Raw genomic sequence first — 27,228 nt, forward strand, 5'->3', positions numbered from 1 at the left:
TTGCCCTCTTTTCTGGGTACCAGGAAAAGTCTGGATAGAATCCTTGACCTATCTGTTCCGCAGGAAATTACAGTTGTGTATACTTACCATAAATGTAGATGTTCGAGTGTATTCACTGTTGCAGACATCACATCTGGGATATCTGCCTGCAGGTAGCCCTCAGCTGGCCTGAATACCAGAGTCTTGGATTCCTGCGTCGGATGCTGTCGCTTCTTCCATGATGTCAGATCGTCAGGGGTATAAAACATGCAGCTGACGCCATTACATTAGTTTTTCTTGCCCCAGATGTCAGGTGCCCCCACAATGGGTCTTAACTTTTTGGACCCTCTAAGGAATTGTTTTAGCAGAGGGCGAGAGAATAGGGGTGGCTCACTATTATAATGAGCTGAAATGGTAGAGGCATGAATTTTAACTGACGAGAAGGATAGGCCACTGTGGAGCATTTCTGTTAAGTACTGAAGAAAATGAGGTAAGCTGGGCACCGTTGTGCCCATTCCCTGAGTCTGGCTCCAGGAACAGCATCTTTTCCATTTTTCAGCATTGGATTTCCTAGTACTAGGCCTCCTTGCCTCCAGAATGACATCTAGCACCTGCTTACTGAGGGATGCTATTGGAGTGCTCAAGGAATTCGCCAGGCTGCAAGGTTCATGGTTTGAAGCTGAGGGTGCAGAATCTGGCCCGCCTGCTGGGACAGTAGGGAAGGGGTCTGAAGCAAGTGCCATGGATCCAGTAGTGTCATACTGCGCAAGAGGGGTTACCAGTGCTGGATCGGCCAGTCTGGTGCAATCAGTATTGTCCTTGGCTTGTCCTGTTTGATCTTTAGCAGAGCCTTCGAGAGGAGAGGCAGAGGGGGGAAAGGCATAAACCGAGAGGCTTTCCCAGGTAAAGGACAGGGCATCCACTTTCCAAGCTTGACTGTGTCCTTGTGCAAAATTTTTCCAATTGGTAGTTGTGAGGGGAGGCAAACGGGTCTACCTCTGGAGTTCCCCATTTGTTCCTCAAGAGGTTGAATATTTTTGGCTCCTGTTTCCATTCGTGTGGGTCCATGAGATTTCTGCTTAAGTCGTCTGCCAGTGAATTTAGCTTGCCTGGGAGGAATTGAGCTTGTAGGTGCACTTGGTAGCTCAAGGCTGTGTTCCACAGAGCCATGGCGAGTCTGCAGAGAGGGTACGAGTGAGTTCCCCTTACTTGTTTATGTACCACATAACTGTGGTGTTGTCTGTCTTTACAAATAGCTGTCCAGGAAGAATGTGGTCTTTGAAGGCTGTCAGGGAATTATGTACAGCTATTTCTTTTTGGTTGATATGCAGGTGCATCTGTCTTGGGTTTCATTTGCCCTGAATGCACTGCCCTGTCATGTGAGCCCCCCATGCATAGTCTGATGCGTCTGTTGTAGGGTTTGGGCATCAGGGGGTAGAGTGAAAGGGAACCCCTTGTTGTGGAAGCAGGCCTCTGCCCACCAAAGCAACTCTTTCTTTATACAAGGAATAGGAATCATTGATTCCAGGTCCTGAGAATGTTGGCACCATAGGCTTTTTTAGATACCACTGTAGTTTCCTCATATGCAGTCTTGCATATGGAATTAGTAGAATGCAAGAGGCCATGAACCCCAGGGCTTGCAGAATTTTCCTTGCCGATAGCTGGGGTTTTGTGGCCAATAGTTTGAAGTAGGTTGTCAAATGTACCTGTTTCTCCGGAGTGAGGAAAGCCATCTGGGAAGCTGTTCAAGCTTGCTCCCAGGAATACAATTTGTTGGTAGGGTATTGGGTACTAGGTGAGATTTCTTTTTTTTTTTTTTTTTTTTTTTGGTGTACCCCAGAGAGGTTAGAAGTTTCTTTACAAATGCCAGATGTTGTAAAAGCAAGTCCTGGCTTTCTGCCTGAATCAGACAATTATCCAAGTATGGGTATATTTGAATATTTCTCTGCCTGCAAAATGCAATGACTGGAGTTAGGCAATTTGTGAATACCCTGGGTGCAGAAGATAAGCCAAAGGGAAGAGCAGAGAACTGATAGTGCATGTAGCCTGCATTGAAGCACAGGTATTTCCTGCAAGATTCCCTTATTGGGATGTGCAGATAAGCTTCCTTTAAGTTTAAGGTTGCCAGCCAGCATCTTTGCCTAGCATAGGAAGAAGCTGTTGAAGTGTTAGCATTTTGAATTTTGGGATTACCAGAAAGGTTTTAGAATAGAGAGGTCCAGGATAAGACGCAAGGAGCTGTCTTTTCTGGGTACCAGGAAAAATCTTGAATAAAAACCTTGTCCCCCTTTGTTCTGCTGGGACTGGTTGAATAGCCCTAATACTTAGGAGAGAGAGAAAGTACAGTTTTATACCTACCATAAATGTAGATGTCCGAACTGGATAGCATCTGCAGTCATAACAACTGGGTTGTCCTGTCGTCAGGCAGCCCTTCAGTCGGCCGGATTCCAAAGTCCGGGTCCGGCTTCGGCTGATGTCGCACTCCACCCGACGTCATCTCTGTTGGTCTTCGGGTATAAAAGCATCAGCCGACGCCATTTTCCTCAGTGTTTCTTGCCCCAGATGCCAGAAGCCCTCTTGCAGGCTAAAATTTGGATAGATGCCAATGTTTCCAAATAGATAGAGGTAAACACAACAATAAGCATGTATGTACATATATACAAACAAATACACCATAAAAGACTCCCCAACAGCTAGCTATTAGGAGGGTAAACACCCTAGGAGTACCACAGAGGGAAGGAGGGAGGGTAATCCTGACTGCAGATGCTATCCAGTTCGGACATCTACATTTATGGTAGGTACAAAACTGTACTATGTCCTTCATGGATGCATCTGCAGTCATAACAACTGGGTAGAATACCATAGCCAACTAGGGAGGAGGATAAAAGTAGATTATGGTGTGTTTAGGATCCCTTGCAGTACAGCAGTGGCAAACCCTGCTCGGGATCTGGAATATAGAGGCAAGTTATAATGCTTGGCAAATGTATGCACGGAGGTCCAAGTAGCCGCCTCAATAATGTCTTTGGTTGCCACTCCTCGTAAGAAGGCTGTGGTAGTGGCTGTTGCCCTTGTAGAATGAGGTCTTATGTTCTGTGGAATTGGTTTCCCATGGAAGGAGTAACAGAATCGTATGCAATTTCCTATCCATTTGGAGATTGTCTGTTTGGAAATAGCTTTTCCTTCCCTTCCTGTTGCATAGGCTACAAAAAGTTGGTCAGTCTTTCTGCTATTTTTTGTTCTGTCCAAGTAGTAGCGTAGCTGTCTATGTACATCCAAGGTATGCAGCATTCTTTCCCCTCTGTTTTGTGGGTTGGGAAAGAAGGTAGGTAGGTGGCTTGCCTGGTTTAAAGACACTCTGGATACCACCTTGGGCATAAATGTAGGATTAGTCCTCATGGACACTCTATCTTGGTGGAAGATAAGGAAGAGTTGCACTGCCATTAAGGCCTGTAGTTCTGAAACCCTCCTTGCTGAAGTAATTGCCAGTAGGAAAGCAGTTTTCCATGACAGGTGTTGTAGGTCTGCTGTTGCTGCTGGTTCAAAGGGTGATAGTGTCAATTTTTCTAGCACAAAGTTCAAATCCCAAGCTGGTAATGGTGGTTTCCTTGGAGGTTTTACATTCTTGATTCCTCTGAGGAACTGCCTGAGCAAAGGGTGCGAAAAAACAGGTGGATCAAAGCTGTATTCTGCTGAAATAGCTGATGCATGTATCTTGATGGAGGAGTAGGACAGGCCTGAATGAAGAAGTTCGCCAGATACTCCAGAATGTTAGGCATATCTATGTTTGACACATCTTTTCCTCTTTCTGTACTCCAAATGACAAACCTTTTCCATTTTCCAGCATAGTTCCTTCTTGTTGAAGGTCTGCGTGCTTCAAGAATAATGTCTTTTACTCTTTGGGAAAGTTCTGGATTAGCTGCTGCTATGTGATGTTCCATGCAGTTAGTTGCAACGTTTTAGGTTTGGATGTATGATGCTGTAGTTGTTCTGAGTTAACATCAAAGGCATCAGGGTATTGGCCACATATTGTTCCGAGACATGCTCCTCAGTAGTGGGTACCAGTGTTGTCTTGGCCAGTTCGGAGCTATCAGGATTATCCTTGGGCGTTCTTCCTTGATTTTCAGTAGTACCTTGTGTATCAAAGGAAGAGGTGGGAATGCATATGCTGTTAGGCCTTTCCAGTTGAAGGAGAGCGAATCCACTTTCCATGCTAGTGGGTGGAATGTCCTTGTGCAGAATTTTTTGAGCTGGTGATTGAGAGGTGATGCGAATAGGTCTATCTGTGGCATTCCCCATTTCTTTGAGATGGTCTTGAAGATGTCCGGGTGCAGCTTCCATTCGTGGGCATCCGAAGTGGTTCTGCTTAATATGTCTGCTAGAGTATTGTCTTTACCCGGTACAAATATTGCCTGTAACTGGATGTTGTAGCTGAGTGCCAGGGTCCACAGCTCCAAGGTCATTCTGCATAGGGGGTATGAATGAGTGCCTCCCTGTTTGTTGATGTACCACAGGACTGTGGTGTTGTCTGTCCTTATCATCAACTGGCCCTCCTTGAGAAATGGTTTGAACTTTTGGATTGCCAGTTTTACTGCCAGCATTTCTTTTAGGTTGATGTGCAGGTGAAGTTGATCCTGTGTCCACAATCCTTGCACGCATTTGTCCAGCATGTGGGCCCCCATCCTAGGTCTGAAGCGTCTGTTGTGATGGTCTGGCTTGCTTGACATCTGCGAAAGGGTAGGCCTGGGTTTGACTGGCATGCCTGAGCCCACCATAGGAACTCCTGTTTTAAGCATGGAATTAGTGGGATTTCTGTTTCTAGACTGTGTCTGTGTTGGGACCATAAATTCTTTAGGTACCACTGTAGTTTTCTCATATGTAGTCTGGCAAATGGAACCAAGATTATGCATGATGCCATGAAGCCCAAGGCCTGCAGTACTTTTCTTGCTGTTAACTTGTTCAGTTTTGTTAGTGCCAAGAAGTAAAGAGGAAGTTCTTTTGTTTTTCTGTAGTCAGGAATGCCATTTGTTTTACTGTGTCCAATTCAGCCCAAGAATGTCCTTGTTTGGGATGGTATCAGCCTTGACTTTTGTAAATTGACTGTGTATCCCAGTGCTTGTAGCAAGTAAATGACCATTTGTAAATCTGTTGTCAGCTTGCTTTTGTTGTCCCCTTGTAGCAGGCAGTCGTCCAGGTATGGGTAAATTTGAATTCCTGTAGTCTGCAATGGGCGATTACTGATGCCAGGCATTTTGTGAATACTCTGGGCAGTAGATAAGCCAAAGGGCAATGCTGAGAATTGATAGTGCTCTGATCCTGCAAGAAATCTGAGGTATCTTCTGCAGATTGGTCGAATGGGGACGTGCAGGTATGCCTCCTTGAGATCTAGAGTTACCAGCCAAGACTCCTTGCCCAGCATGGGAAGAAGCTGCTGTAGGGTCAGCATTTTGAATTTTGGGACAATGATGTATGTATTTAAGGTGGACAGGTCGAGAATTGGTCTCCAACTTTTTCCTTTCTTGGAACTAGGAATAGTCTGGAATAGAACCCCTTTCCTTGCTCTGCTGTTGGCACTCTTTCCACAGCTCTCATGTTTGCTAACTCCATTATCTGGCGTAGAGCCTCTGTTTTTGATTTGGAGGTAGATTTGGCATTCCTCTTTGACTGGTAAAGTGTGGAAGTGAAACCGTAACCTTGATCTATGGTTTGTAAAATCCACTTGTCTTTTGTTATGCAGTGCCAGTTCCTTGAAAATAAGGTTAACTTTCCGCCTAGAGGAGCTGCTATTTGTTCCCTGGTAGGCGGATTTAGGGTTAAGTCACTGTGGTTGTGCTGATGTAGTGGCAGCGGCTGTGTCTGTGCCTCTGTTGTTACCTTGCCACTGTCGTCCTCTGTAGGCACCTCCTCTGGATTGGTTTCTGCCTCTGGAACGTCTATTCCTGCCCCTTTGAAATTTTGTGGAGTCAGGAAAGGACCAATTTTTGGCAGGCCAGTTCCTGCTAAACCTTGGGGGTTGAACCTGCAAGAAATCTTTAACAGTTTGAACAGATTTTGCCTTTTCTTCCATTTTCTTCATAACCTGCTGGGCAGGTGTACCAAACAAACTTGTCTTGTCCATAGGAGCATCTAGCAGCTTAGCTTTAACATGATCCGGTAAAGCTTGTTCCTTTAGCCATGCATGCCTTCTTATCACTGTGCCTGTCATGGCTGATCTAAATGAAGCCTCCAGTGCATCATAGCCACATTTTAAGGAATGGTTGCTAACCTGTTGTATGTTATTTACCATCTCTAATACATATTTCTTATCAAGAGATTCATCAGTGGTTAGTTTTTTAGTTAACTGATCAAGCATAAACTCTTGGTATTGTATCATGTGAAACTGACAGTTTAAAGCTCTAGCTGAGAGAGTAGCTGAAGTGTAGACCTTTTTACCCCATCTGTCTAATGACCTTGCTTCCCTTTCAGAAGGAGTAGGGTTTTTAGCTATGGTCACGACTACTGCCTTGGGACCCTGGGATATAGTTTCTGGGTCTGCAAGTGGGGCCTTGTAAAGGTGGTGATGAGTATCTGGCACCCTGTAAAATCTGTCTGGTTTGGCAGGGGCTGGGGTAAAGAATCTGGAGCGGAGCAAACATCATTGAAAGCATCATCCACCACAGAGAGAACAGGTGGTATAGCTAAGGGCCTGTGCTGTGGGAGGTGCAGAAAGGTCCTAAGTCTTTTTCTGGAGTCTGAAAAATCCTGTTGCTGCCATTGGAACTGTTCTCGCATGGCATGCAAGGTTTCCCCAAAGGAGAATTCTTCTGGTGGGGAAGCAGCTGGAATGGATTCTTCAGCATCAGAATCTTCAAAATTGGAGAAGGGAGCCTCTGGCTGGTCAGTTATGTCTGATTCATCAGCAGATTCATCAGAGGACACTGGCTCAGGGGGCTCTGCCCTAGGTCTCTTCTCTGGGGCTGAGAGGCCCTATCTGGGTGAGATTGAGATCCTCTGATTAAAGAAATTAAATCTTCTGCCAAAGTAAGCATTTGGGAACTAGAAGAGGGCCTGGATGTGGGGGTTTAACAGGCACTGTTTTAGTAGTCTTGGCTGCTTTAGCCCTGGCGAAGGCCTTAATGGACATGGCTGCTGGAGGCCTAGCAGCACCACGTGCTGGGGTAGAGACATCCAAGGGGATGGTGTCTGATAAGTCAACCACCGTAGTGGGTAAAATTTCTGAGGTCGATTCAAGAGTTGTAGCAGGGGCCTCAGTTGTAGGAATAGGTTCAGCTGTACTTAGATCAGTTTTCTCGGTTTCGGCCGAAACCGAGACACTCGCGGTTTGCTTAACCATGGTTTCGGCCGAAACCGCGGACCGCGAGTGTCGGTCTTTATCTTTGCGTTTTTTGGTAGATTGTGTAGTCGGAGGATCCGACGGCATAATGTACGCAAAATCAGAACCGAAAAACTGTTCTGCAAACTCCGACCGACGCCTAAGCGTTCGTCGGTTGAAAGAAGCACAGGCCGAGCAGGCTGCTACGTCGTGGGCTGGGCCTAAACAAGGCAGACAGTAAGAGTGGAAATCTTTATGAGGTATTTGTTTCCCACAGGTTAAACAATTGTTAACTTTTTCTGACATCGGCTGAGGCAAGAAAGAGTCCCCAACGGGGTACTTAGCTTTAGAAGTCTTCGAAGTAGTATTCGGTAGAAGTAATCTCTGGATCCGACCGACCGGCACTTGCGAACAGCTTCTGCTTGGCGCCACGGCAAGAAAGACTGAGGAAAATGGCGTCGGCTGATGCTTTTATACCCGAAGACCAACAGAGATGACGTCGGGTGGAGTGCGACATCAGCCGAAGCCGGACCCGGACTTTGGAATCCGGCCGACTGAAGGGCTGCCTGATGACAGGACAACCCAGTTGTTATGACTGCAGATGCATCCATGAAGGACATCCTGTTGTTGGGCTTCCACCCACTGATTTGGGGGTAGGTCTGGCCAACCGTTTGGGGTTGGTAGGAAGTGGAAATTGAATCTGTATCCTTGGGAAACTATATTCAAAACCCATTTGTCCCTGGTAATGAGTTCCCAGTTTTTTGCATGCAAGGCGAGCTTTCCTCCTAAGGGAGCAGGCAGTTGAGCATGGCTTTGGAGGGTTAAGGTTAAGTCACTGTGCCATTTTTCTGTAGGGGGTGGTTTACTACTCCCTGCTTTGGACGTGGGAGCCCCCCACTGCTTAGACCTGTGCGCAGTCCGAGACTGTAACCTAGGTGGTCTGCTGTTCCTGGGTTTGGACTGAGAGGGCCTCGAAGAGACTGGAAAGGACCAATTCTTTGAAGGCCAATATCTACTAAATCTGGGAGGCTGTACTTGTAGGAAATCTTTAACAGTTTGCATAAATTTAGCTTTTTCCTCCATCCTTTTGAGGACTTATTCTACTTTGTTGCCAAACAGGCGGTCTTGGTTTAATGGAGCATCCACTAATTTAGCTTTAACATGATCTGGCAAGTTTTGCTCCTTAAGCCAAGCATGCCTTCCAAGTACAGACCCAGTGACAGCAGCCCTGCAAGATGCTTCTAAAGAGTCAAAACCACATTGCAAAGTATGTTTACCAACTTGTTCTGCAGAATGCATTACATCCTGTAATTATTTGTGTTCAGCACAGTCAGGAATCAACATAATTTTCTGTTTAAGTAGACCCATAATATGCTGCTGGTACTTTAACATATGAAACTGGCAATTTAAAGCCCTAATGGCCAAAGTAGCAGAAGTGTATACCTTCTTACCCCATCTGTCTAAGGCTCTAGAATCTCTATCAGAAGGGGTAGGATTTTTGGCAGCAGTAGCCTTAATGCCTTTTGGTCCTTGGGAAATGGTCTCTGGATCCACAGTAGGATTCTTGAAGATTAACTCGTGAGAGTCAGGTACTCTGTAATAAGTCAGGTCTTCTGGGAGCTGGAGGTAAAGTGTCTGGGGAAAGGCTAGAGTCCAAGAAAGCATCATCTACAATGTCCAGAACAGGAGGGATAGCTAAAGGCCTGTGTTGAGGAAGGAGTAAGAATTCCCTAAGCCTCTTTTTGGAGTCAGAGTAATCCTGGCTTTCCCAGCGGAAATGCTCCCTAAGTGTGTGCAAGGTTTCACCAAAAGAAAAATCTTCTGGAGGGGAAGCAGAGGGAATGGAATCCTCTGCATCAGAATCCTCATAGGTAGATAAGGGCAAATCCTGGTAATCAGAAGGAACAGAAATATCAGATTCCTGATCAGAAGAATCAGAAGGAAAATCAGTTCTAGGTCTCTTAGAGGGGGAAGGCTGGCTTCCCCTAAATAAGGTCTTCAGCCATTCAAAGCATTTATTTTTTAGGCATATGGGCCTGAGCATGCGGTTTGGACGTCAGTTGTCTAAGCGTGGTGCGAGTTTTAGGCCTGGATGAAGAAAATGGCGTCAGCTTAAAATGCAAGTCTGTAGGCCTGAATACACCCTCAGAAGCCAGTGCCTGCACAGCGGCTCCGGACCCATCCAAGGTAGAGACATCCGCAGGTTCTACAGTCGAAGAAGCATCTCACGGCATACCGAATTCCGAATGGGTCTCAGTAGAGGCCTGCGAATCTGAAGTAGCAGGTATCAGGGGCTGAGTACCGGCGGACTGGCGACTAGCTTAACAGAAGCGTCATTGGTAGTTCTGGACCTATGCGGTCTATCTCTCTTTATCTTCACGTTTTTTTGGAAGATCGGTAGTCAGATGGCTTAACGAAGCCATTTCGGAGTACTGATACCGAGTACCAAAATAATTTACAGCAAAGATAGCCCGACGACGAATAGTTCGGGGATTGAACAGGGCACAAAGGCACAAAACCTACAGAGAGGGACATCGTGGTCTCGGCCCAAGCAAGGAATGCAGTACGAATGAAAATCTTTATGAGGTATTTGCTTTCCACAGGTAAGACAATTGTTAACTTTTACTGACATCGGTTGGAGCAAGAAAAAAAAGATTCCCAACGGGGTATTTATCTTTTTTGAAGACTTCGGTTCTGAAACTCGAAAACGAAAATTTCAGGAGTTGGCCGACCGCCACTTGCGAACTGCTTCTGCTTCAGGCACCACACAGCAAGAAACATTGATGCAATGGCGTCGGCTGCATGTTTTATACCCCTGACGACCTGACGTCATGGAAGAAGCGACAGCATCCAACGCAGGAATCCAAGACTCTGGTATTCAGGCCAACTGAGGCCTATCTGCAGGCAGATAACCCAAATGTGATGACTGCAACAGTGAAACATGAAGAACATCAGGTTGAATTGCCCTTATACAGAGCAGGGATTGAACTTGGTTTTGTGCCTCTGCCCACTGGTTTGGAGGAAGGTCTGGGAACCCTTTTGGGGTTGGCAGTGAGTGGAAGTAAAATTTGTACCCCTGGGATACAATGTTGAGGACTCATCAGTTTTTGGTGATGGAAATCCAGTTTTTTGTATGAAGGGCAAGTCTCCCTCCTAGGGGCACAAGTAGTTAAGGCAGAGGTGGGGAGTGGAGTTGAGAAGTCATTGGGAATTCTTCCCGTAAAGGGGTGGCTTAGCACTCTCTGCTTTTGAGGTGGAGACACTCCATTGCTTAGATCTCTACATGCCCTCAGACTGTAGTCTGGGAGGTCTGTTTCCACTGGGTCTAGTTTGAGATGGTCTTGAGGGAGCTGGAAAGGACCAATGTTTCGAGGGGTAATGCCTACTGAATCGAGGAGGCTGTACTTGCAAGAATTCTTTGACAGTCTGCATAGATTCAGCTTTTATTTCCATCTTTTTAAGAACCTCTTCTGCTTTGGTGCCAAACAGATTATCCTTCTTCAAAGGAGCGTCTAATAATTTTGATTTGACATGGTCTGGCAAGGTCTGCTCCTTAAGCCAAGCATGCCTTCTCAGTACAGAACCTGTGACTGCTGCCCTGCAAGATGCTTCTAGGGCATCAAAGCCGCACTGCAATGCTTGCAGACTTGGCTTGCAGAATGCATAAGCTCTTGCAATTCTTTATTTTCTGCACAGTCTGTAAAGTAGCTATTTTTTGCTTAAGTTCCATAATATGTTGTTGGTACTTCAGCATGTGAAACTGACAATTCAAAGCCTTAATGGCGAGAGTTGCAGAGGTATATACTTTCTTAACCCATCTGTCTAAAGCTCTGGAATCCCTGTCCGAAGGGTTGGTACTCCTAGCTGCAATTGCTTTGATACCTTTAGGCCCCTGAGAGACTACTTCTGGGTCAGTAGAAGGATTTTTGAAAAGGAATTTGTGAGAGTCAGGTACTCTGTAGTACCCGTCTGGTTTCCTAGGAGCAGGGGGTAAAGTATTGAGTTAAACTTGATTCCATAAAGACATCATCCACAACCTCCAGGACTGGGGGTACTGCTAAAGGCCTATGTTGTGGCAAATCTAGAAATTCTCTGCGTCTCTTTTTGGACTGAGGATAGTCCTGGCATTCCCACTGGAAATGTTCTCTTAAAGTATGTAAGGTTTCACCAAAAGAAAAATCCTCCTCTGGAGGAGAAGTAGAGGGAATGGATTCCTCTGCATTTGAATCCTCCTAAGCAGATAAGGGCATGTCTTCATAATCAGATAACTTAGAGTTGTCGAACTCCTGGTCATTTGAAGCTGCTGGGGACAGGTCTCTTTCTCTTAGCAGGGGAAGGCTGACTTCCCCTTATCAACATAAGGTCTTCTACCATTTTAAGCATTTGATGTTGTGGCAAGGGAGCAGGTGCATGAGCTTTGGTTGATGGTTTTTTAGGCATAGCGTGTACTCTTGGCCTTAGAAACTCGGTAGTTTTAGACAGACCTGAAGATGTGAAAGAAGTCGTCGGTTTGTGTCAAATATCGGTAGTGCAAAGAACTTCCCCAAAAGCCGGTGCCTGCTCAGCGGCTCCAGACCCATCCAATGTACAGACATCCGCAGGTTCTGTAGTCGAAGTAGTCTTGCGGCATACCGGACTCCGAACGAGTCTAGTTAGAGGCCTGCGAATCCACTGAAGCAGGCATCAGGGGCTGTGAAAGCGCCTCACTGAGTACCGGCAAACTGGCAACTAGCTTAACGTAAGTGTCGTCTGCAGCTTTGGACCTTTATGGTCTGTCTCTGTCGTTATGGTTACATTTTTTCAGAAGATCGGTAGTCAGACTGATTACCAAAGCCATTTTGGAATACTGAGATAGAGAATGAAAGTATTTAGCAACAATAAGGGCCAGACGACGAATAGTTCGGGTGTTGAACAAGGCACAAAACCGACAGTGAGGTACATCGTGGTCTGGGCCTAAACAGGTGACGCAGTAAGAATGGAAAGCTCAGTATGGTATTTGTTTTCCACAGGCAAGACAACTGTTAACTTTTTCTGACATCGGTTAGAGCAAGAAAAAAGGCTCCCCATCGGGGTACTTAGCTTTAGAAGACTTCAGGATAATTCAATTCGGAAACGAAAAACTCAGGTAGTGGCCGAAAGGCACTTGTGCGAACTGCTTCTGCTTCAGGCTTCTCTGCAAGAAAGACTGATGTAATGGCATTGGCTGCCTGTGCTTATACCCCTGATGACCTGACGTCAGACCTGGAGCGACAGCAACCGACGCAGAAATACTAAGTCTTTGGTATTAGGGCCAATTGAGGGCTATCTGCAGGCAGATAACCCAAGTGTGATGGCTGCAACAGTGAAACACGAAGAACATCTATCACTGAATTTAATTGTGACATACTTTTGTCAAGGTCATCATAAAGTCCAATGGATGAGTCAAGAATGACCACTGTTCCTCTAGGGTCCATTGCAGAATGCTCATATGATACTTGGCTAGAAACACCAACCCTACTTGAGCTGGCATGTGGCTTAGGAGTTTCAAAACTGTATGAGCTGGAGGTTTCCAAAGCACAAGAACTACCACTGCCCAAGATCGAAGGCTGATCACTCTGGAGCTCGGGAACCTGGCAATTTGAAGGACAGTATCAAAGTGGAAACCTATTAACTCTAATGTCTGAACAGGATGTAGACTTGACTTTGGACAACTGACTGTAATCCATATGTAGTCACATACATGGATTAAGGATTCCATAGCTGTGACAAGTGATGGTCTTCTGGAGGCAATGAGGAGCCAATTGTCTAGGTAAGGGAAAACATGGAAAGTCTGCAGCTAGAGCCAGGTAGTGACCACTGCCATAGGTTCATAGGCAGTTACTAGGCTAACAGCCCTAGGGTCTTTATAAGCCTAGCCATGTTATACCTGTGTTCTCTAACTGATCTTGATTAGATGGTCATTATTTGTAGAGGGAGTCTATTAGCAGCACCGATTGTACCATCTATGAAGGACAAAGGTGCCACTCCAGGGTGGAAATTTATGGTCTCTCATCCAGTTGTCTAGGTTGTGTTCGAATAGGGTCATTGAGCAGCTCTGCTTCACATGAACTGGGAATTTATTCCAGAGGAGTGCCAATCTTTGGGATATACAGCTGTCTCTCCAGCATGTTCTATTAATGTCACAGACTAGGTTGAGCTCCCTGGAGGGAGCGACTTTTACCCCATCTGATTTGCAGACGTACAGCATTTCCATTAGGGTAGGGTCAGAGACTGCTCAGTCGGCCAGGCACAGGTAGTCAGCAGCCTGTAGGACACACGGTACAGTGGCAGGGCTTTCAGTCTTTCCTTGTAGGCCATGTTTTGGAGGCTATGAATTTTCTTGGTGAGAAACCTCTGTGGTCTCTCCAGCTGCTGCAGGTGTCTGGTGAGGTACATGCAAAAGGGAGTGTTGTGGTCTGATGAAAGTCTATCACAGAGGAACATACACCACTGGAAAGCAGAGTCCTTGGACAAATGGAAATACTTGAATAAACGGAAAAAAAATATTTAATTAATGAACAGTCAAGCACAGAAATGTTTTCTTCACACTTAGACTTCATCAGATTAAAAGAACATTAACTCATTAACCCAGAGTACCTTCTCAGGGCGCCTTTGTGTGTACAGCTGAGTGCTCTCTGAGACACTTGAAAAGCTATGCTGTTCCACCAGAGTGGCTTCCACAAGCGCCAGTAACTTTTCAGTAAAGTTTTAGCTCCACTGTTAAAAATTAAGTTGAAAAAGTACCTGAACTTTGTCAGGTACCTTCTCAACTTAATTTTCAGTGTGGAGTAACATCAGATTTATATTTAAAGTTTACAAGAAAATCGGCTTGCAAGTGCCGTACAGCTGCTCGTGCTTCTAACTCTGTGCTTTCATCATTAAACCAAAATACATGAACAATCACCGATTATTTATACATTCTTAATTTCCCCAACACGTTTAATGCATTCTGTGTTCCAAGACATAGGTTAAAAGTCCAGGAATGAAGTCTGCATATCCGTAGCATATGCAGTATATATGTTTTCTCAGGTTAAAAATGGTGAGGATAGCAAAAGTGCCGTAGAATTTGCAGAAACCAAAAAACAAATCAAAGCAGCAGCAACAAATGCAATAAACCTACCATGGACTCCTGGGAATACACTTTAGCAGTACTATTTAAATTAACTGTATTTGTTTAAGCTAAACTAAAACAGTTGGGCAAACTACGCGATATCTGTGGTTGAAAGCTTAGACGTTAAACAGCTGAAAAGCAAGTATCTGTGAGCCTGAGACCTTACCATTGTGTTACCAGGCTGCCCAAGTTATTAGTCTTTTACAGGTGTCCAAAGTACACAGTGACAGGCAATTGCAAGGGAAAATTCAGGTAAGCCAGTTTCACACAGTACAAAAAAAAGTTTTTTTTTTTTTTTTTTTTTTTTTGAGACTAGTGTACTGTCGGTTATTGATTTCCTTACTGCATAATGTTCCTAGTGTAAGCGAGGTGTAGTACCTCCCGGACGTCCCGCTTTTTTTTTTAACCTGTATAAAAAGTGTGGCATGGCTTTGTTACATTTTTCTGTTAACTTCCAGTGAAAACAGCTAGGCAGCCACCGAATGAAAATTGCAGTTCAGTGTTGCTTCCTTAGTGTGATGTTTGTACTCTTCTTGCAAATGATGCGTTCTTAGGCGTAATCTGATGGCTACAATACCACACTACACTGTTAGCTCTTACGGGATTCGTAGAAAATATACTGAAAGATAATGGATTTACGCAAGTGTAGACTGTTTATATACACATTGGTTTCTTTGTCCCGTCCCCCCGCTGACTGCTAACATAAACCCTGCTTTCTTGGTGACCATGACTGGGATAAAATATGTCTCGGGAGATGAATGAATGAATGGGCCTTAACATTTTTAATTCTGCTTTTGCTTCAGTGAATCTGTGGTATAAGTTAGCGGTTAATAAAAAAAATATATGGTATGTACGTGAAGCAGTGTGCTTTTTATAGTAACTTATGAGCGATATATTAGATTTCTATTAATAATTATACAATGTTCAACCAAAGAACAGTGATTGAGGTATAAAGGCATGCAAGGCAAGGCTGACAAGGTTCATTCACATTTTGATTTATAAAGAAGGTGCATTTTTTCCTTTAACATTCACCAGATCAACTGTTTAGATAACAAATGTATATGCTATATTAAATGTCAGAATTAATCATTATGACTCTTCTGTTATTAAGGTTGATCTGATATGACACACAATTGTGGGTAAAGTGCACTCTCAGATGTGCAATTTCCAGAACATTACCTGCATTGCTCTATTATGATTTGATGAAATGTCCTGATACTTAATATTAGACTTTCTTATTTGATGAATATTTCATACAAATTTAATAGTCTGAGTAATTAATTCAGGATGTTGTGACTGTGTTATCTGATTAAAATGAGTGAGTGAGGGTCATGACAGTTTTTTTATATTATTTTTATTCTCCTGTTTTTTTTTTGTCAATGAACAACATTCCAGGCGTAAGATTGCCTGTAACTGGATCAGCAGTATTTTATTATTTTTAACACTTTAGAAAACATGTTTTCTCCTTTTTGATGTTCATATTGTGCTGGATGGGTTGAGAGATGAAGCAGTGATTCCAAAAGGATTTTCTAGGATTTGTGTGTAGTACGAGTGTACATTCTGACAGAATGGGACCAGATTAGGTGTTATATTTATGTTCAGTGATTTTGTTTGTTCTGTACAGCTGACCACTGACTGCTAAAATACTTTATTAAACTCAGTTAAAGTTAAAAAAGGTTATGTGAAGTTTAACTTTGTTTGTTAACTGAGTTTAATGAAGTATTTTACTTGACGGGTTAGTGACAATCACATGAAGTATAAAAGGCAGGGGAGAAGTTAATGTTATTTTAATCTGATGAAGTCTAAGTGTGACGAAAAAGTTTCTGTGCTTGACTGTGGATTAATTAAAAGTTTTTTCCGTTTATTCAAATATTTCCGTTTGTCCTAGGACTCTGCTTCCCAGTGGTGTATGTTTGGTGGTTACTAGTGAACTTTACACCATTTCCGTCCTCCTCTTTTTTTTTTTTGCTGATTGAGTATAGAGGAGTTATAACATCTTTGGTCTTGGATACAATGCCCTTTTGGGATGTGCAACATAGAAGACTTTCCTTACAACTGTAGACACATGGTGATCGAAGTTTAGACTGATATCAACCTGTGTTCCCAAATCTCACATCACTTGGTTTGAGCTTAAGGCGGTGCTGTCAATATTGTAATTTGCAGGGACTACCTCTTTGCCAAAGGGGATAATAATGCACTTTTCTGTGTTTAGTTTTATTCCATGGCTTTGGCACCACTCATTTGTCTGTGTTAGCCCCTTCTGTAATAAGTTAACATTGTTTGGGGACTCAATGACTGCACCCAGTTTGCAAACATCAGTGAACTTGGTAAACCACAGGGCATCTACTTTTGCCTGGACTTTATGATAGAGGTGGAATCTCCAGCTTTGACAGTATGCTTTGTGTTGGTGAGCCAGATGGCTACCCATCTAGTGATGTATGGGTTAATCCCCATCTGGGAGCGTTTCTCAATGATACTAGAGTGGGGGGTTGTCAAAAGCCTTGGCTAAGTTAAGATAGGTGGTATGTACTTGTTTTGCCTTCATCCATGGCTTTGGTGACACTTTCAAAGAAGTCCACCAGGTTCAATAAGCATGATCTACCCTTAACAAAGCTAAAGTGGGTCAGGTCAAGAGTTTGAAGGTCACCTATGTCCTTGTTGATAAGGTCCACGATGATTCTTTCCATGGCCTTGCAGCTAAGGCTGGTTAGACTTATGGGTCCATAGTTCCTATGGTCGGTTGATGGACCCCCTTTATGCAAGGGGATTACTGTTGCTGTTCTCCATTCTGCTGGAACAAAGCCAGTGCTCAGGCTGAGGTTAAACAGAGTGCCAAGTGGTTCCACTAGGTCTTGTTTCAGATTGTTTAGTAAGCAACCTGGGATATTACTTGGTCCCCTAGAGCCCGTGCTTTTGGCCTTGGAAAGTGTGGTTATGACCTGCTCTTTGGAGATACTAGGTAGAGGACTGGTATCAGGTATGGCTAGTGGAGACAAGGGGGTAAAGTGTGTGCCAAATCTGTCAGCAGGTTGGCAATTCCCTCAGGTTCAGTTTGAGATGCATCATCCACTATAAGTTTGTCACATAGCTGGGCGTTCCCTTTAGATTTCGGACATAGCTAAAGAAAGTCTTATGATTATCCTTAACTAAGGATGCTAATTTAGTTTTTGCAACTAGCTTTAGAGGACTTTATAAGAGATCTGATTTGCTTATTCAAGTTGTAGAGGGAATTCTTTTTCTGCCAAGCAAGTTCCCTCTTGTTCTTAGGCATCAGTTTCTTCCTTTTATTACAAAACCTATTTGTACTTGAGGGTAACCTGTTTTTTTCGGAAGGACCTGGTTTTGATCTGGTCAGGTACAGCCAAGTCTACACAGTTGTTTAGGTGGTTATAAAGGAAATTTGTGTAATCTTCTGCATAGGAGTCATTGTTGGCTGTGTTAGCAGGGGGCTTGAAACTTTTTATACCATCGCCTAGTAGGCTATAGTTTGTTTTGGAGAAGTTTTTCAATTATTTTGCTCCTGTGGGGTGTCAGGTCTGATCATTACTTTGAATGAGACAGACTTATGGTCTGACCTTACCAAGGAGGGCAGTGATGCACCATGTTGGTGAATAACTCTACAACATTACAAGTCTAGGACATTCTCAGCCCCTTGTGGGGGGTGCAGACTAGCTATTCCAAGGCATTTGTATTTACAAAGTCCAGGAACCTCAGGGCAAGCATGTTTGTGCTCGTGTATATCGCCCAATCGATTGAAGGATAGTTTAAATCTCCTATGACCAATGTGTTTGGCTGTACAGTGAGTGACTATATTAAGTCCAGGTATTCGGTGTGCTTCTCTTGGTTCGTGGTGGGGAACCTGTAGCTAGCAATAATGTGATAGGGTGTCTTACCTATAGTTAGTTGGACCTGGAGTAGCTCAAGCGAGTCATACTGCTTAACAGTCTCAAGGTGTATTTGGCTTTAATGAAGATGGCTACAACTCCATCTTTTTTTTTTTTTTTTTTTTTTTTTTTTTACACTCATTTTGGGGTATGAACACATGGAAGACATTGTAGACTTGTACGACTGGGGTGCGCTCTGTGGTTTTGACCCACGTTTCACTGATTGCACAGATGACAGGATCATCCACGATGAGAAGTGCAGTTTCCCGTTTAGGTTCTTAGCATTAAGCAACATAACCTTTAGATTGTCTAGAGTGGATTTTTTATGTCAGAAATGTTGTTTTACATTGCCTAATAAAACATTATGGGGGAGGCAAGCACCTTTGCCACTATCCGAAGGTCTAGAGGAGAGAGGTGAAGACCATCTTTGGCAAAGCAATGTGGTCTGTCAACTATGTCTTTCCAGGCTGACAGATACTGGATTCTCCTGGATGGACACCACAAACTAAGCCAACTGGTGAAATAAATAATTTTTTTGTCTATATTGTGGCATCATACTTGAAGGCAGAATGCTGCTTAGGGATAGGGACATACCTGCCTGGGACACACAATCAGAGTTCAGTCATGTCACTTTTCATACAGTCCAGAGAGGTACGTCTCAAGTCATTCACCCCAACTTGTACTATGACAGAGTCGTAACTGTAATTGTTGTTGACTGACCTGAGTGCATGTGTGACTTAATGGATCCTGGCACCTGACAGGCAGGTGACCATGACCACCTTCTTGCCTAGCCCGATGAGGGGGACATTTGTGTGTCTCATTATGGAGTCGCTTATGACCAGGGCATTTGGTTCTGAGGTGTTTTGCCTTACAGGCTTATTTGCAGAGTGTGTGTGCTACGTGCAGTGGATTCTACTTACTTTGCAGTGTGTGCAAGTGGTTTGTGCTTGGAAGGGCTCTGATATTTTGGTAGGCTTCTACTGAGTACCTCCACATATGAAGGTTTATGTGTTGTGATCTTGTTTTGTGTGAGAGGTGATTTGTGTGTACTGACAACCTATTTGATGTCTGGTTTGTTGTTACATGAGAGAACGGATTCCAAATTCGTAGTACAGTTGGTGAACACCAGGGGGATGTTGGCGAGACTGAAAGGCAGAGCTCTGAATTGGTAGTGACTCTCTCTCAGTTGGAAGAGCAGAAACCCCCTGCAGTGCCTCTCTACCATGATAAGATGGTAGGCATCCTTGAGGTCTATTGAGCACACCCAATTGGCAGAATGGACTGCACTGTGACCATCTGAAACTTGGTGTGTTTCATGAAGGGATTCAATTTGCTTAAATCCAGAACAGACCTGATGTCCTTATTCTTCTTTGGTACCAAAAAGAACCTTGAGTAAATCCCAAATTCTCATTGGTCTGCTGGGACCTCTGGGATGACTTGATTAGCAAGCAGCTTCTGAATCTCTAACACTGTCTGCATTCTCTGCCATGGTGGAATGTTTGGACATTTGTAATAGAACCTTGAAATTTCTAAAAATAATAGTACAGCCTTTGGATACAACTTTTAGCACCCATTCATCTGAGGTGATGGTCTTCCAAGCCTCTGGGTGAAGATCAGTGACCCCTGACTACCTCTAAATAAGGGCAATCAGGCAACCCTTCAAGGCCACTGAAACAGCCCACTGGAGAAGGTGCTACAGAAGCCTTGATTCTGCAGACTGCCCTGCCTTGCACGTAGCATCCATTATGCTTTCTCCCTGCCTCGGGAGGAACCCTCTGAAGGAGCATCCTGGGAAGACTGCTTTGACTTTCTTAAAAGAGAGAGGGAGGGAGGGAGGGACACATGCTCTCCTTCTGATTCCTCAAAAAGATCTGTTAAGGGGTAACAAATTGCACTCAATGGCAGTCAGCGTCTTCCCTTCTTACTCACATCTAGTTACAGTATTGTTAATTTTTGGCACAAACAAGGAATAGCCATCAAACGCGCATTAATAAAGGACGCCTTGAAACAATCTGCAAAGATGTACAGTTGCATCCAAGTGTGGCGATTCACGCAATGCCAGACCCAGCCCTCGGGATATTCAACTAGCCTCATCGAAGTGTTGGCAATCAGCAGCAGGGCAGAAAACTGAGTCTCTAGCATCTTTTGAATCTCTGGAGACTGCTGAGTCATAACATTCCTTTGACACTTCAGATACCAGATCGCGTTGGATTATAGTCAAGTGTGACAAATAATTAAGAGCTCTAAAAGTGAATGCGGCTGAGGCATGCAAACGCTTATTTAAACAGTCCAAAGCCTGAGATTATCTATTTGGGGAATGGACTGGGGAGCTCTCCTTTTTTGATGACCGCCACTGTCACCACTACAACTGCATCCATGGCTGAACCCTTACTCCAAAGAGGTCGGTCCTTGAAAGAAGCAAGAATTTTCAGGCCTCTTAGGAACAAGCTCCACCATGATGAGTTCCTTCCACACCCTAGGAGAGTAGGTCTACGAACATGTCTGGAGGGAGAACCATCCAAGGTGTGGAAGGGTCCGTGCAGAATGCCTTCAGAAATACTGACTCCTCTGGACAGGGGCGCTTCAGTTGTGCAGCCTGTGGAGACGTAAGGGACCTCTTCTCTTTCCTTGAGGTTAGAGTTCTCAGTGAGCAACTCCTCCAGAAAGTTGAAATGCTTGCTCTTACACCGCCTCTTACTTGTGACCTCCCCCTCTGATGGCAACGGAGGAGAGGGAAATGAGGAAGGAAGCTCTGCCATGAGAGCAGATTGGAGACCAGCCAGCATATGCTGTCCAGCAGCTGACTGATGAATGGTTGCAGCTCCAGACAAAAGTAAGGGGAAGGAACACCATCATCTACTTAGAGAACATCCTCTCCATGACATCGAAGGCAGACTCAGACCTGGCCTCCCGAAACTAATGGTGCCAGTACCTGAAGATACAGAAACTGGAGCTGAGCCACTGAATGCTGAAGCTCCAAGAGGGAGGGATGAACTCAAAGCTGGGACCATCAATCCCAACCCGGAAACACCAGCTTTGAATCCAAGGTCAGGTCAGCCCAGAAGTAGTCTTAGTCGATGAGACCAAGAAGAGGGACAGAGCCAAGGACAGCCAGGCTGCAGGATCAAAGAGGTTTGGAATGCAGCTGTGCCAGATGACTTCAGATCCAAAGGGGTCAAAAGAGGAAACCAGACAGATGGTACCAAAGTTCCGGGAATAAGTCCTGGACCCAAAGGGATAAGCCTAATTGCATCTGAGTCTGCAAAAAGGACTTCATTAACTGCTCCAGGAAGCTTTGAAACTGTCCACCAACTTTGATGACCAGGCAAGAAATCACTCATGGGGGCTTGCAGGGATGCTTAGATAATAAGGAATCCATCTTCCGGATCTGAGTCAGGGAGACATGGAACTGGGGTGGGGATTTCAAGGACTTTGATGACAGCTCTGGCAGAGTGGACAGGGAGAAGGGAAAAGCTACCCAACTCAATGGAGCCCTTTGACAAAAAGGGGCTAGGGAGATTTGGAGCTGGAGCTTTGCTTGTAGTCAGCACTGAGGGCAATCAAGTTCAAGGAGTTGGAGCCAATGCCATTGTCAAAGGCAGCTGGAGCACCGGAAAATCATGGGACCTTCAGGTCTGACAAGCCCAAAGGAGAAGGACCTCTTCTGATCCCCCTTGGAATTCTTGGGAGTCCTAGGTGGGTGATGCTTGTCGGACCCGACTCTCAGAGCTAAGGAAGCAAAAGAGGATGGTCCAGCAGGAAGAAGGTCTTAAGGACCAACCTCACCCGCTACTCACTGACTACCCTGATCCAAACCCCCCACAAATAAACAGGAACCCAAACCGCTCATAAATAGAACAGCAGGAGTCCAAATGGGCAGCCTACAAACAATATACACACTTACTGTGTGTATCCCCAGGGCTGAATTGTGCCAACAGGTGTTATCTTCTAAACCCCTTATCCATACTGGAGCACTTTACCCTAACTAACCTCACTACAAAAAGATGGAGGGGAAAAAAAACAAAAAAAGTACAAAGAAATAACACCTAGACAGCTGTAAGACTAAACCCGAAGAAAAAGGCAGGACAATACATGGCAAAAGGGTGGTAAAGCCCAGTACAACACCACACACACACACACTACAAGACCTAATCTAACTACTTATCTACGTGCAGTAATACTCTACACTACATACACTAACTATAAGACAACAGCACTAAAGACCGGGGAAAAAAAAAAAGGAATTACACAGAAAAAGTTGCTTATTAAAGGATGTGCTGATGCAGAGCCACACTGAGCTGCTGACAGTAATGGCAGCAAACCAGATCTGGAGGGTTGGTTGAGGAGAGGTGGATTGTCGGTAACAGTACATAAGCTTGGCAAGTCAGAAGTCTGAAGGATTTAGCTGGTGTCAGATCAGATAACCCACAGATTAAAACTAGACTGAAAAGACATCACATTATATTTTTTAGTGATCTCATTGCTCTCTTAGAAGACACTCATTTATTTTCCTTCACCTTCTTTAACTACAACGCTATTTTTAACTTCACTTACTCCTGCTTTGTTTAAAAACCGACTGAGCACTGTCTTCCTACATTAGCAAATATCAACTTAAAGACTACTTTCATTATGTAAGCATCACACACACTGACATGATGATGTGTGTGGTGCTTACACACACACACACACTGACATGATGGTGTACTTACATTTAACTGAATAATGCATCAAAGAACACACAGCCAAGTACTGTGGTAAAGTGGGTCCTATTATAGCATTCATGAAAGTACTTGGTTATGACGACCCCAAAGCACTCCACCTAACAGGTGGTCCACTTATTAAAACCACTCAAAGCAAATAAACTTAAGCTATGTTCCAGACCAGGATCTCAATCTCTCTTAGGATCATAGCTGCAAAATTAAGTCTGGAAGCTGCGGCTACAGAATTAGCAATGGAGCAAGAAGCAGTTCTGTGGGGGTTACCACAGTAGTTATAAAAATTATCTCAAACAGATGTGAGTGTAGTGAAGACTTCCAAATTAGCAATCTTTATCATGGAAAACTATAATCAGATGAACACCCAGACAAACAAGTACACAGTTTTAAAACAAAAAATACTTTCAAGTAAACCAACATTCCAAAGACTAAAAGACAGGCTTACAGCTTAATAGGAAGACTGGAAGGACTAAAGGAAACACTTAAAGCTTTCAAATTTTTGACTTTTCAGGATTGCTACAGGGAAAAACAGTATATGCCATGATGCCTTCTACAACAAATCCTGGTTTGTGATAACCAACCCAAGTGTGTGGCTCAGGTGCAGTGCTGCAAATTCCTACATCAAAACAATACTAGCTCTGAAGTTCAGGGTTTGAGACTATTATTTATTTATTTATTTATTTCAGTTTGATTACCGGGGAGGTCCACTGGGCTTGGGGCCCCGTTTTCAGTGGAGGCCCGGGGAGAAAAGCTCCACGTGTTTAGTTACATACAGTTACATACAATTTATAAAAGAAATTACATAAAAATTTGAATAAAAAGTTACAATAAAAGTTTCAGAGACTATTGTATTACAAATAACAGTAATCAGAGACTGAGAAGTAAAAGAAAAAAATCCCAATAGTTCAAGGGGGAAAATCCTGGTGTAGGCAAGAAATCAGGATGTAATAATTAGGAATATAAGCTGCGTATATTAAAGAGGTTATATTTATAAAAGTTTTAAATGTTGAAAAGTGACACTACTTAGACCACCATTCTTACAGACAAGAGAAAAAAAAAAGTTCCTTTAAAAAAAATAAATAAATAATTGCACTTGCCTCATCACCCATCTGTGGCACAAAAGGGCTTCGCCGAGGCACAACGTCTGTAATCCACACGGAAGGAATCCATTCCTCAAGACTCAACCCTTGATCAGGAAAGTCCCCTTCAGGATGTCTCTGAACAAAATGAAAACTAAATATCATTTTCATAATGAACTTACAGTTACAGATAATTCTGTCACTGAAAAGCTGATAAATGTTAACTTGAAAGATACATTGCTTAATAAAATGTAATCAAATCTTTACTGTTGGTGTGCTACAGCTTTAGGGCTTTAATGCAAAGCAGTTTTTAGGTATTCTGCCAATGAACAGGTGAAAAATCTCTGCAGAAGACAATGACAATATACACCAAAGACTTTAAAGTTTAAGCATGCTTTATAAATATAATAAAATTAAATATGCAGATGAAGTATGGCAACATACTAAGTACTGCAGTATAACATGATCTACTGGGGGATGCAGTTACTTGCAGGGGCGAAATTATTTCTAATGGGGTTTGTAAAATTATCTACATTTTATTTGAAAAAGTTACATCACCTACACTGATATGTTTGGCTGATTGAGGAATTATTCTTGGGTTAACCGAATATCAGCTCTGCTGTGGAAGAACCAGCAAAGGAGAAGAAAGAAAAAAAAAAAAAAAAAAAAAAAAAAAAGAGAGGAGAAAAACATGCAACCAATATACCATGGCCAACTTCTCTAAATATGTTTGGGTTGTTTCATCCCAATGGGCTGCTCCATATGTCTCCCTCATGACTACACACCTCAGCTGTCCAGATTTTCCCCCTCATATTTTGGCCTGTTTCTCATAAAACTGTGTTTTTCTGGCAAATCACTGAGGACTAAAGTCAGAAAATAATGGCAGACATTTAAATTTCAGACTTCATATCCTTCAGAAGATTCATGCTAATGCAAAACCTGTTAGTCTATCAATTTTCTAAGTTTGCAAGAGCAATATTTAAAAAGTGTCCTTATTTTGGGGCCTTTGTCCCCCCATTACTTGTAGCTCTGTCCAGATTTCTTGCTCTAAGAGGTCAGCCATTAAGCCAGGAAAGAAATTCAGCTTGCAAAAAGGTACCCAATAAGGATGGCAACTCTTCTCTCAAAAGTCTAGCCTGTAAAAGAGCACATTCAATACGAGACTGTCCAGTTCACCACAAGAAGGAAGTTAAAGTCATGTTATCCACCAGAGGCACAAAACCATGACTTCTGCCTGCCTAAGGTAATTGCAGCAAGTTACAGGCAGCATCACATGTACAAAGCTCATCACAGTGAGGAGATCTTCCTTGATGACATATTCAAAGAGGGCATCAAGAATAACTTTTCAAGGGCTCCAACAAGATGAACTCAAGTCTGGACTAGAACATAGTTTGGCCTCTGTGCCTGCGGAGGATCCACCAAGTCCTCATGGAAGCCAGCCTTAGGATGGCTGGAAAAAAGCCTGCCTTATAATCTACATGGGGAGGGGGGGGGGTAGAGATCAGGCATCATCCCATTTTGAATATGCCTACAAATTTCCAATACAACATCCACAAAGACTAACACATGCCAAGCACCATGTCACAGGAACTACTTAGGCCAAGGACTAGTCAACCTCACTGATGTTGCAAAAGCTCCCTAAATGAAGCATCATCCCATAAGGAGTGGGAGAAACTGTGATTCCAAAGCTTTTCTGCTTACCCCCTCCCCAAACCACTATGTAAGGCAGTCCTGCAACGATAGAGCAATCTGGTCAAGTACGTCATCAGCAGAATCATTTTGGATCTCTTCAGCCTCACCTTTTGTGGCACCCTTGGAAGAAAAGGAGGTAGAAGGTATGGGCAAAAGAAGATACCATTCTATGGAAAAGAGGTGTCCACTGGCCATGCCCCTTTCCACAGGAATCTTGCACAAAATGTTGGAAGATGATCATCTGGTGACACAGATCAGTCTGCACCTGGTACTCCCCATTTCTACATCAGTCTTATGAAAGTGGATCTGGCGAGAGGTAATCCATAGTTGAGTATCGGCTTTAATGTTAACATATGTCAGGATGTAGGTTGCCCTGACAGTCACCTGGCACCATAAAACCAACTTACAGGATTACTCTGCTAATCCACAGAGGGGCTATCACTTTTACGTACTACATTACAGAGGTGGTGTCAATGGTTAACTGCAGCATGTAAGTGTCTATACAGAATGGAAAGCTTAAAGGCCATTATTGACAGCTAACATTTCTTTTACGATGACAAGAAGGCCTTTCCTGGGTCCTTGAATGTACCAAAATAATCTCCCCATGCCTTATATGGATTAGCCTACTGTCAAGGTAAATGTGACCCAACACCGGCCTTCCCCCAAGAAGCCCACTTCAAACTCATGGATGCATGGAATAACTGGCATTTCCTTTTCTAGCAGGTAACCATGTTGTTTCTACAGAGCTTTCATGTAACATTAGACCACCAGCATGTGGTTTGGGTACCATCAGTGTAAGTGTCACCATGGAACTTCACTTGCAATCATGGTGGTTCTCCGAGTTTACTTGTTGAAGAAATCCTCAGGGTAGGGTATCTTTGCGGGAGGGGGCATTGTGTGTGCATTTGTGGGGGGGGGGTAGTAATACTTTACTGTCCACTACCTGTAAGGTAGCTCCCATGAAGACCATGGATGTCTTGTGAATCAGACTGGTCTTGGAGACATTCAGAAATCCCCCCTCAACATCTTGGTAGGTAGTGCACTGTGAAACTAAAGTGCTTCATTGGTTTGGGCCGGTAGTAAACAGTCATCTAGGTATAAACAGACTGGAATGTCTTTGCTACTCAGGAACACCATATTAAAGTCAAACATACATGTTTCTGAATCGCCTTTAACTACCACAAGTGAAAATTACTGACTAACAGTGGGGTGGCCACATTGTGGTAACAGTGGCACCTTCTCCATTCACTTTCCCATACACACTACCTATATTCAAACACACACCCATAGTCCTGTCTTTATGTTTTCAGAATGTCTCTGAGGTCCCCTTTTTCTGCTCCCATCCCTCATGGATGATTTCAATTAGTAATGTCATACAGAGTTTTACATTTCATATCCATCAATAAACTTAGGGTGGTGCAAAAGATGATAGACTAGCAAC

At 43.7% G+C, this 27,228-nt stretch overlaps 1 protein-coding gene across 1 annotated transcript in view; it reads right to left on the reverse strand.

The window, feature by feature from the left end:
• The window catches only part of LOC122814218 (pleckstrin homology domain interacting protein), a 2,625,611-nt gene that overhangs the window by 1,065,749 nt on the left and 1,532,634 nt on the right, over positions 1–27,228 (reverse strand). The window contains 1 exon segment of the mRNA XM_044086823.1: positions 24,114–24,233. Coding sequence (XP_043942758.1) covers positions 24,114–24,233 — 120 coding nt within the window.

The sequence above is a fragment of the Protopterus annectens genome, chromosome 1.part1 (assembly GCF_019279795.1).
Source record: "Protopterus annectens isolate FY-2018-M chromosome 1.part1, PAN1.0, whole genome shotgun sequence".
In the NCBI taxonomy this organism is placed as follows: Eukaryota; Metazoa; Chordata; order Ceratodontiformes; family Protopteridae; genus Protopterus; species Protopterus annectens.